At 37.8% G+C, this 12,662-nt stretch overlaps 1 protein-coding gene across 1 annotated transcript in view; it reads left to right on the plus strand.

Moving 5' to 3' along the window:
• The window catches only part of LOC139691257 (band 4.1-like protein 4A), a 288,090-nt gene that overhangs the window by 55,245 nt on the left and 220,183 nt on the right, over positions 1-12,662 (plus strand). The window contains exon 5 of the mRNA XM_071589044.1: positions 9,300-9,372. Within this exon, the coding sequence (XP_071445145.1) occupies positions 9,300-9,372 (73 nt within the window). The remainder of the gene's footprint in view (positions 1-9,299; positions 9,373-12,662) is intronic.

The following is a 12,662-nucleotide window of genomic DNA, read 5'->3' on the forward strand; positions in this document are numbered from 1 at the left end:
TCCCACCCCATCCTCCTCATCCCTCCCGGGTTCTTCTGTCTCTTTTGTGCTCGACATCTCATTCGGATTCCCCTTGTCACCACCCGCCATCGCCGCCGCATTGCCCCGGCTCGATTCCGTCGCCCACTCATCCGCTTGCTATGAAGAGTGGGACGAAGAATCGTGTTTCTCAGGCAAAATAATTTTATTCCTCACTCCTCCTATTTATTTTATTTCCATGCAACGACGTCATTCTTGTTGCTAGCGCATGGTGGTGCCGTTCCTGTGTATGCGATCATTTTCGAGATTTCCTGGGTTAACAATGAAGACATATTCTGAGATATTTTGCTATTGTACCAAAGCTGCGAAACTCTGGATGTGTATATTATTTGTTAACTTTACTGTATTTTTGTTCCAATATCCATTAAGTATGGAAGGCTTTACTTATTGCACTGAATAGCTCTTGAAGTGGTAAGACTGACTGCACTCATATCTTACTTTAAATAATTATAAATGAGCAAACGAAAAGTTTTGTTTATTTATCTTCTTCATAATTGAATTTTTTAATGTATGACCTTAGTGTATTTGTTTTTCAAAAGATTAAATTTAGTTTAATAATAGTGGCCATGGTTTGTGCCGAATATTCCAGCGATGGAACAGTTGTAACTATCTTTTCAATACGGTTTCTCAAGAAAATAAGAAAATATGAGGAGATGTTTAACATAACTTTATTTCCCAGTAAGATTTCTTAATTGCCTTAACTGGAGCATCAAAATAAATACTCTTGATGAATTACTAACACATGCGGCGTAAATAATTAGGAACAAGTCGTAGAAGAAACTCCGGAAATAATTTAATCAAATATTAATTTATTGTTAGTCTGCTGCATCTCAGCAGTAGTTCATTCTTATTCTGTCGAAATAATGGCTATCACTTTAGATGACAAGCTTAAGATAGATAATATGAACTAAATTTCCGTTTAGTAGAGCATGGAAATCTAATTTATAATAGAATCCGTTAAGTTATTGCTATAAACACCAAATTTCATTTTATTTAAGAACGAGAGAATATTTCATTTTCGAGCCCATTGCAATACGCATTCATTTTGCTTGTGAGGTATAATGAACAATTTTAGTGGTATTAATTTTGATACAATAAATGTGATTTCGTAGAAGTTTTTGTACTGAGATTACCGATCTATCAATGGCTCTTTTCTAGTGTCTACGAGAAAATGAAAGGGAAATTTTCTCCTACTGCCTCTTAACTCTCCCTTCCCCGTTCCATCCGATTCTTTCTCTCTCTCTCTCCGGTTCTTTTTTTATTCCCTCCAGCTTTCCTCCTTCGTCTTCCACCTCCCCTCCCACCAACCTCCCCCACCCTCGCATCTTTCGAGGTTTCACTCTCGCCTAATTTCGACGAGCAGTCAGGTAGAACGGACGGATGTAGCCTCCCACCCCTCCCCACCTCCCCCATAAGTCTCATTCCTCAGCTCCAAACCGCCACCCGCCCCTGCCTCGGTCCAGATCACATTTCTTAGCCCATCCCCCAACAACCCCGAGCACTATATTCCCCTCCATCCTTCTCCTTAAGGCACCATCTTCTCTTATAAGTCGACCACCATTCACTCGGTTTTTTGCCCTCTCTCTATAGCCTCTCTTCTCCTTCCCTTAACCCTCTCTCCACATCTCACACTCCTTGCTCCCCATCTTCCTCCACTCTGACCCCTCCCCATAACCGTCCTCGCTCCATACCATTCTGGCCCACTTCTTCTTCAACACATTCCACTACTCTTCCTATCTTTCCCCCTCTTACTCAAAGCAAACCCTTGTCATCCCAGTATCTCGAAAGCCAACCACGTCTTCGCGAGGAATTCTGATTTGGTGTGCCCACTGCTTCTCTTGTCCTTCTACGAGGCCTTTCGTCTCCCTGTCTACGGCAGCTATGGATATCCACTCTCTTTTCATATATTTCATCCTTGTCGCTTCTTCGGCTGTAGTTGGCTCAGGGATCAGGTGATATTATAACCAACGTCTACAAAAGCTCCAACCATATTTAATATCCAATATTTGTGACTCCCCGTATAGGTATCTCAAATATTTGTGCATAGCAATTACCATTTTTTACAATTTAATAACATTACCAAGACTTTGGCATTCACAAGCAGATTAACATCTTTTTTATTTATCCTTTTGTTGTAAGTTCATATTGCTCCATCTTTTCCATTAATTAAGGATACATTTTTCCAGCGTCATAAGCTATATTATTTTTCCTTATTGACTAGTTAAACAGAGTAAGTTATTTTATTTTAATTATTTATTTTATTTTAAAACATTATTCACATACAGCAGTAGCGCCAATTTACAGTGAAAAATATATCGTATTATTTGGTGCTTTGGAGGAAGTTTAATGGTTTTTTTACGTTATACTTAAATGCTAAATTTTTAATTTGAAATTACATTTAAATACTAAAAGAAACATATTCTAGTTTTATAAGTTACTGTGAGTTGACCAGCAATATCATTATCGACGTAGCACGCGGTATAATTGCGTGGTTTGTTTGTATTGGAAAGAAAGGCTTAATTGTCTCTATTATTTATATATATATATATATATATATATATATATATATATATAAAGTATTATTAAGGGTACCAATGACCTTTGTCATCGAAAAACCTAAAAATTAAATCACTGATACTACGAATTATCAAAGAAAATCCGGTGATCGTCTCACCGCTACGTGTTCTTCATATTAATAGCCGGTGGTATTTGTGCAAAAAGTTTAATGCTGCTCTTATCCCTTTTTGTTTTACGATGCCTCTTTATTACCATATTATCACAAATAATTTGCAAAAAATTATTTAATACCTCACACATGCCGTTTTATCCTATGGTAAATAATATCTCTGTTCAGTGACCGTTGGGTTTATACTATTTCCCCTTATTATTTCTTCATCATATTTCAATAACTTGTTATGAATAAAACCACGATCAATTTGATGACTAATATTTCCTTAGAAAAAATTGGTTAAATACTAAATATAATTGTTGAGATACAATTTACAATAAAGAAAAGAAGTCCAACTCAAATAAATTCAGATTTCAAGTGAGTGAATGATCCAAAGGTTGAATTACATTCAAAATATTCTCCTGCTATTCTCCATAGCTACAAGCATATTTAATGTTACGCTTTGTCTGCTGCTGAAAAATTGGGCTATTCGAGCCCAATTAAGAATGTCAAAGTCAACGATATTCTAATAATCAACAGCTATATCAGAAAACTACTGCGTCACAGTTATTATTAAGTTACACATTTATATTTTAGAGACGTGTTGTATTGTATTTTAATATTTTTTATTAATTTTTTCACTGTATGAAATTTTCTTTCTGAAGGGAACAATATATTGCTCATTCATTTTGATAAATGTACCACTTTGAGGAAATATTTAATAGTTCTAATTTAAAATCGAATTTCAGTGTTTTAGTTCTGAAAGAGATATATTTATTCACGCAGTAATTTTTTAATGTTCATACATTTAGAAATCAACTCTCCGAGTCGCTCCCCGAGTCCCATTTTTCGGAGCAACGAATTCCAATGAGAACAGAATAAACAATGAAATAAAAAGCCCTTGAATCAAATTCAACATTCAGTCATCCACCCTTACAATTTTATAGCTAAATATATCAAAATCAGATTTTTTTTACTTTTCCCCTTAAATTATTTTATTTTTAGGCATGCATTAATTACTATTAGCATTTTATTCTATATATTGGCTCAGAAATATGTGTACATCTTCTTTCAATTCATCGCAATCCTAGTACCCATTGGTGATATACTCCGGTTTTAATGACGATGGTTTTTTTTAAATATTGAAATATAGATTAAAATAATAGAGGCACTAGGAGGAAAGAGGAAAGAACAACTCCAAGGAGTTTAAAGGATTGCTTCCGTACCTCATTAACTTCGCACTTCATCAATAAAAAATCGACCTTCGGGAATTTCCTTCTTAACCAAAACATGAAATGAATTATGACCGCGGCGGCAATAGCATCAGCCATTCGTCAGAAAGAACCGATTACAGTAATAACGCGATAAAGTTGGCACGTCGGATATACTTAAGATGCTGAAAAAATGAATAAACTCCGAAGGCCCTCCTCCTTGTCGTTGAAAACAGGAAGAGATTTAAGGTGCTGAAACAAAATAAAGAAAAATCCGTAATTAGTAGGTGCAGGATCAGGTACGATCGTCATATTAATTACATCTACATTCATGGTAAGGTCTCCATGCGGTCGGGGGTTGAATGAACCGAGTTGGAAATTGATAGAAATGACAACCAAGGCGATGTAGTAATTGCGGGAATAAGTGAGTCTACATTCACTCGCACAATGTTCGGCTCACGCAATTGGCAATTTCCTAAATGCTTTTAATCGACGCAGGAGGGATATTCTTGGTTAATGGGACGAATTGAGAGCTAACTTTGAACTTTACAAGATGGATATATCTATTTCTATTTTTTATCCAGCTTGCTTTTTAATTTGGCATTTATTGATGTATCGATATTTTATATCTGTGCATTACAAGTGGTATCATTGAAAAAGGTCTACAACTTGAGAAATCAACAGCCTGTGATTGGATGACACAGGTAGTTTGAAAATAAAAAATCGATGAGCTTTTAGGAGATTTTAAAGTATTGGGTTGACTCGAAATTCAAGTTTCACAGTTTTCCGAATTCATTCGATGAAAGATTTAAAAGTATTTAAAATTCATAACATTTAATCTTGAATAACTTTAATTTAGGTTTACTTAAATTGCGTATATTAGCGCAACGAATCCGAAAAATTAGACATTTTTATTGTAAGTTAAATATTTCAACCTCTGTTGTTAGAGCGACTTAAGAATACTTCACTTAGTATTAAATATCTACGGATACTTATAATCTTAAACTATTAGATGCACATGTTATTTGGTTGGATACATATGGATATAGCTTTTGAAGCAGTATTAATTTTTTTCCATTCGACTTTTTTATTTCAATCAGCTAACTAAATTAATGCCACATATATCAAGTCTTAGTTTAAAGAATAGTTTGAAGAAATATGACTCATGTAATTAAATAATTAGCTTCTTTAATCATCAATCTTACTTTCTCCAATTTGCATAAAAGTTAAGTCGTGCCTGCTAGTATTTTCTTATTGAAAAACTATTATTTCTCATTCTATTATTCCGAGAATTTAGATGATATCTTTTGGAAAATACTACAAATTTTAATCGAATTATTTTCAGACTAATTATCAAGTCATCTTTCAGTCCTGTAAAATAGGAATGCTAAGCATTTGAATGTACGATTAATTTGTTTTATTTAATGCAACATGAATTCAATAATTTAATGCGCAAATCAATATGCTTTCCGAGTCTTATTCCAGGTGAAATCCACTCATCTCTCTTTCTAACTTTCACCTCTAGCGATTTTCAATCGATAGACACTTCACCGAACAAACGCAAAGAGACCCACACCCAGTCGGCTCCCTTAACTTAAGATGTCCCGTCGATGAACCATAATTAACGGGGGACAATGGTGAGAGCGGAGGAAGTCCGCGGCGGGCACAGATGAATGGGACGGATAATAAACACATCTCTCAACCTTCCTTCCTTACCTCCCCCTCACACTAATAAGGCAATAGAGCCCCGAAGAAAAAAGTACGAAGTCCACCTCCCCCGTCGCCGTCGTCGTCGGCAGCGATGAGTTTTTGAAAGTGGGCGGTTGGGGGCGCGAGGGTTGCGTGGGAGACCCTGTGGAGCGGTGGGAAAGCGAGGAGGCGGGGACACCCCCTCCCTCAGGGACAGGGGCGAGGACGAGGAGGAGATGGTTGTACAAACCCAAGTTGGGTTCCAACTGGGTGGGAGAGAGGCGGCGGGCGAAACGCAGAGCGGGACTGCACAGTATATGAAGGCGTGGGAGTGCGCGGAGATAGCGGGGAGAGGGGGTTGGTGTAGGTTTGGAGGAGGCACTTGCATTTCGCCCACCACATCGAAGTAATCAGGGGATGGGGCTTGGGATGGGGAGAGGGTGAGAAGAGAGAGGGAATGGGGTTTGCACGTGTCGACTCGAGCAAGAGCGCGAGCTTAAGGGTTTTATCCCGGATGAGGCGGACTCGTGACCGCAGGACGGAGAGACGCCCACCTCGTAGTCACGATCGGCGTAATTCGGTCGTCGTTTCGGGGAGGGCGGGGAGGAGGGATGAAGATCGGGATGGGCGAGGCAGGCGAAAGGTTGGATGGGAGGTCGCCCATGAGAAAGGACTCCAATGTCTACGTCACATCTCTCTTACTCTCTTTAGACCCTTGGCTCCTTCCCGTCGACGGATACATGCACTTATGCTTTCCTTTCCCGTGCCCTCATCCTTCCCCGATCGCTGTTCGTTTATCGTCACGATCGCCTGATCCGCTTTTATTTCCGTTGACGGGAAACATTATTCGCTCGATTCCCCTGTTATTGGATTCCCTCGGGATCTTCTAACTGGGGGAAATGACCACCTAGTCAAATTGGTGCTCAATTTACGGCGTACATATAGGAAAATGTAGGATAAATTATTTAGTACATATACGAGGAATGCCATGTGTAGAACAATAATTCATTATTTTAAGAAAGGGTATTTATTATCTAAATCATCTCTAGCAATATATATGCTTATGCGTGTTAAAATCAATCCCCTATTCCATATCAAAAGAGTACTTTTTAATAGACTTAAGTCTGTGGAAAATTACAAACTCTTAATTTGGACATCAAACAATTCCACGACGTGAAGCCTGAAAGTGTAAAGTATATTAATCACTAGCTACATTTAGTATAGTAAGCCCCTGAGAAATATTTTTGAAGCAGTGGTGAATACTAATTTTGCTTCAAGTGCTGATAAAAAGTATTTTTTTACACTACTAATTATTTTCATATACATATGTATGTTGTATTGTTTAATGTAAGAAGTGACTTATTAATTAAATTTTCAAGAGTTCATGCCATGTTTTGCTTTAACTTAATGAATGAAAAATGATTTACATATTTCTCGAAAAGTAACTTATTTGAAGGTTCTATTCATGCGACGATGCTACGCAGAATGTAAGTGGAGTTTCGTCGAATTTCCCTCAAATTTCATGTGCTTCACTGGGAAATAATATGCCAAGCTGCCGAGTATAGCATTAAAAAGAATTTTTGAGGTGTTTGGAAAATTTGGAAAGTACTTTGGGAAGTTTTTGAAAAGCGTAGAAAAAAATACCTAGTTGTGTGCAGTTGAAAACTATCTGGCTGAACGTCGAAGGAAGAAGTCCTCACTTTGACTTTGTGACTTTATTTTTACCAGACTGCCTGACGTTCGAGACAGCCGGTCGCGAAAAAGAAATTTTCCACTGCTTTCTTTACCCTATAATAGTAGCCTTCTCTTGATTTACCTTTTAGTCGAGGGTGGAGGAAAAGAGTCGGGTAGCAGAGGACGGGAAGGAGGCGATTGGGTTTGGAATGGTCCATTTAACGATCTTATCATCTTTCCCGCGGATGGAGGTCACGTCATTCTAGGAAACAAACAACGAAAAAGAAGAGGAGAGGTCTTTCCGCTCGACGAGTCCTCAATCACCCGCTTGAGCGAGTTTTCAAAGCCGCCTTCCTCCCCGCGGGCGCGACCGACAGCGGAAACTGCGCCATTCTTTTTATGCAAAAAATGCGGGAGAGTCCATTTCGAAGATTTTTTATTGACGGAGCGAACGAATCGCTCGTTGCCGATTCCAACTACTAACAAATAAACGGTCGCGAGGATTCCTGCTGGCAAAGCACAATCATTGCTCGCGCTTCCGCGGAGCTAAAATACGAAGCGAGCGTCGATCCTCATTTGTTTCTCCCACTCAGTCATTTGGCCGATGCCCGGGCTCTGTCATCATTCGAGCCCATGCCTTCCAATCAGAAATAATTTGCTTTAATTTCCACGCGTAATCAAATTTTCTCTCTCTCTCTCGATTTTCTGTGAAATGCGTCGCTAAAAAAATAAAAAATGCTTACTAAAAATGCTCATGTAAATATCCAAGTCAGCCGTTGCGCTGAATCCCGCATTTCTTTGTTTTTAAAATGAAAGAGGGAATTTTTATCTCCAAATTATTTGCCGCCGCACTTCGAGAAATGTTCATTGTGGCTTTTTTGCTTATGTTGGAGTTCATCCGCGAAACTTTTTTGTAGAAGTACATAATAAATATCTGCAATTACCTACTCTGTAATTAAGTTTGTACTTTGAACTTTCCCTCTATATTGTTCCACCCCGTATTGCCAAAGATGGGCCAAAAGTAATGGCGTCAAAATTTCTTGGTGTAAGGGGTAAAATTTTGAATTTAGGAGTCTCTGCAGGGATATACTTTTCCACGATACGCTCCCAAGTTTTTGTAGTCAAAACCTACGATGCAAACGTAGCATCTCAATTCTTTATCTCTCTGCGGTATTTTTATAGATGCTAAAAATTTTGTCCCACAGGTTAGTTCAATTCCTGGTGTTGCTGAAAGAGCCAGTGGTCAGGCAATATTCAATGAAAAATGTAGAGACTTATCATTCCAGTAGTGATAGATTAACTTATTAAGATAGGAATAAAATGTAATGAACAGTTTTTCTTTAAGAAATGCGTTCATGAAACTATTCTGTTTAACTACATTTTCCCAACGCTTTCAAGAGCTCTAATTTATGATCTCTATGGAAGCAGGTTGCCGCTATTTTTATCCAAATACTTCACGACGCACTTCTTGATCTAATTTCCCGGAATTTGAGAGGAAGCTATCATTTTGTCATTCGTTCGTTTACAATTCTGCTGAGTGAATAAAGAGTTGACTTTCTTAGGTGCAAAGCTAATTAGACCCATTACAACATCAATTTATTTTGAATTAAGTTACCACTTCGTTATTTATATATCTTATCGTCATAGTTCAGCGTAATTTATTATCATTTGTAGAATTTTCATGTGAAATATCTTTCAGTCTGGTCCTTTGAGAAACAAATCTAATCTATTTTTATTGGAATAAAATCAGCATTTTAAACCAATGAAAATATCTTTACAGGGTATAAAACCTTTGACATTCTAATTTGCGTTTTAAGACAGCAAAATTAACCCCTAAATAAGTTATTTCTTGAGCAGGAAAAAATAATTGTTTAAATTGATCATATTGTTGATATCGCTTGTCAATTTTTACAAATATTATTACATATATTAGTCTATAGTGTATCATTTGTTAATTAATCATGTACCAAATAAATCACTATCATTTAAGGCAGTGTAATTATTCTTTACAGGAACAGATCCATTCACGCTCTACTTCGGTGTCAAGTTCTATGCAGCAGATCCATGCAAACTATTGGAGGAAATCACGAGGTAAGTGATACGTTTTATTAAGAAGGTATTGAATAAAATTTGCATGCAATTATAAGTCTGGGTTTTAAAATGTCATCTGCGTTCAAAGCTAACTCAAGAACTAATTATCATCAGTAAATGATATATACCGTTGCCGTGATTAGAACGCTAAGTTAACTATGAATAGCATGTAAGTGTACGTTCATTACCCAGAAACCCCATGGACTTTATCCCATTCCAAGATTTGTTCAGCTACCCGAGAGTGCCATACTTAATGGTTTTAGTGAAGGAATGAACGGCGAATTCATCTTACAATGAATTTGTTGTCACCTGAGAACTTTTCTCATCGCATTTTTAGAACGTATTTAATACACAAATTTCAACTAATTTTCTCAGTGTTAAATATCACCTGCTCTACATGAGTTCAATTTTTTGCGGTCAGATTTCAGGTCACGGATAAACATCTACGTTTATGTAATTAATGGCGAATAATTTCTTCTGATTAATTCCCACAGTCGTTTTTCTCAATAAATGGAAATACTGTTACAATTGCGTATCCGTTAATCGTTGATTTTGCGTAATTTGAAGGATATACCTCATAAATCAGTTTTACAGTTATCGACCCTTGATGAGAAATTTAAAAATCTTAATTATTTCTGGTAAAGAACTAAGGTTTTTGTTTTCACATACAAGGACGCATTGTAGTTTTAAATTAAAACCACCGGTTGCTAGTCACGAAGTATGAACGTGGACGTATGAGAGGAATGAAATAAGGTTTTTGTTTCACGTTACTTTTCTCTGTTCCGTACCAATGTTAGCGTAAACGTCTGTCTCTCGAGACGTGAAGACCTGCCCACTTATCCTCCCGAACCGCCGCTCTGTGGGTACTCGGCGTGGGAATTGATATAAAACGGGTTGGTCTTCCGTGTGGCCACTCCCTTTGTAATTTCCCATCGTTTCAACCGGCCACTTTAAGACAGCAACCAAGAAGAGTAGAAGCAAAAGTAGGTTTACATGAAGAATGATGGTCGCAAGGGCTGATGGAATCAAGGGTAGGAAAAGCGGCCACGGCTTTTATTCTCAAAAATCCTGGGAACATTAGAACCAAATTCTATTGTCGATATTAATGCTCGTGTTTCTCGGGGAGAAATTTAAAATTGTACTCCAGTGAGTTTTCTTCGTAAAATTTTGGAACGACATTTTTTTTCAGAATGGAAAAATTCAAAATCCTCCCGTTCATAGGACTTTATCTCGACCTAGAAAACAGTTATTTGTGTAATTAGCCTCTGGCTTAGTTTCAATAAGTAATAGTGTTTATTTAATTCAAATAAGGATTGTTTATTCTTCAAGAGAATGGTGTTTCGCTGGTTGTATCCCTTGAATGATCTTGAATGAAGAAACTTTGGATCAATATGAATTTCGATTTTAAAGTTAAACAAACTCCGTATTATAATAATCATAATTTTCCAACCTTTGGCGAGAATGATCCAACAAGTATAGAAATCAACTTATTAGACACAAGAAACTTAATCACCCTAGTTTGCCTATAAAATATTAATAACTTAGGATGTATTTCTCTCAAAAATAACTTTTTATTTAGTCATTTCATATTCATGTTCATTTGATACAAATTCCTTAACACTCGGGCAAAATGAGGAGTAACGTATTGAATTTACAGAAGAAGTATTAACTATTAGGACTTTTTAATAATCGCTTGTGTTCACTCCTACGTTCTAATGATAGTGAAGTATAAACCTAATCGTCCTTCACCCATTTGCCTCGTCACATCTTGTGTCGCTTAACTCGTTTGGTTAATTTTGATTGGTAAAGCTTTGTTGCCTACAGGATCCATCACCACGCGAGTGAAACTCTATTTGACGCAAGCGGAAAGGTATTAATCAAAGCACTCCATTGACTCGAACCTTTCAACTTTTCGTCTAATCACTTGTCTCGGTTTAATAAGCGTGAGTGAACGTGCCCGCAAACCCATTTTCTTTGCAGATTCATTGATATTTTGATACAACAAGCACTCCGCATTGGAAAGAGATCAAATTGCTTGGAGTAAGAATACCAGCATATAGCAGGAGGATCGAGAAATAACTAGAGTAGGCTTTGAAGACTTTAAACGATGAAAATATTGAGGAGACTATCATCCTGTTTTAATTACTGCCCGTGATTTGTTGACTACCGCACTATCCGGGCTCAAAGGAGAATGTGTTTGCACAGATAATAGCTTAATTTTAGAGCATTCATGCTATTCATAGTTTAAATATTTCTGTTCTCAAAGTAACCTCCAAGTTGTATGGATGATTTTTTTAGTGTCACGAACACATCAAAGCGTAAAAACCCTTGTGCATTCAAGGACAAAATGAGCATAAGGCATGAGCATAGAAAATCTCAGAAAAAGTAAGAACTATGATAGTCATAAGCCCTTGAAACGCTTAGACACTAAATTCTGCTAGGAAAGAGAATATTTTCTTCGTGACGTGGTCATTTATTTTATAATGCAGCGAGAAAAAAAGTAGAGGAAGGCAATATAGAAAAGAATTTCTCCAGTGGCCTACTTCTCCGCCCGGAATTATCGTTCAAACTATCTCCAGATTATGCGGAATACACAAATTTTAATGAAAAATGCTGTGCTCGGGGCAAATTTTCTCGCCTTTCTTCTTGCATTAAGTGGAGAAGCGGAGAGAATCCAGTCTTACGCTCCGGCGTTTTCTCCGTCCCATACACGTGCGGCCGCGGAAAAAAAGAATTTTAATGGAAAAGGATCGCCTTCCTAGACCTCAAAGAAGGATTAAAAACGCACAGAAAACACCACTGTGGACTCGAAGCAATAAAAGCCGGAATCCCTTTCTCTTTCCCTGCAACCCAATAGCTTTGAAAAGTGCTCCCAAAAAGAAATCCACTTGGAGGAAAACGGTAAAGAACCAAATGTTTCAACTTGTCCATAGTGCGAAACAACAGAGATCCCTTCTCGAGAACCGATATATTTCTCGACTCATCGCATGGGTGAAAACCTTCAAACTTTGACGCGTAGACCAATAAAAACGCCGCACTACTTCGTCGGACCCCACATTACCAGCCGCACTTACAGCACTGGTTTCCTGGGAAACGGACTCGGTCGCCTGTAATTATTATTCTAATTTCACACGCCCTGTCGCCTTTGCTTTTTAACCTTTTTCGATCTCCTCCCATCCCCCGGCCTTCTCTTTGCTTACTCTTGCGAGAGCTCATTCTCACGCGGATGAGATTTTCCCCGGGGGCAATAGGGCCCCTTTCTCCTTCGGCAACGTCCCAGGGCGCCACGC

This window comes from Hetaerina americana, unplaced genomic scaffold (assembly GCF_022747635.1).
Source record: "Hetaerina americana unplaced genomic scaffold, ioHetAmer1.1.p SCAF_1, whole genome shotgun sequence".
Classification (NCBI taxonomy): domain Eukaryota; kingdom Metazoa; phylum Arthropoda; class Insecta; order Odonata; family Calopterygidae; genus Hetaerina; species Hetaerina americana.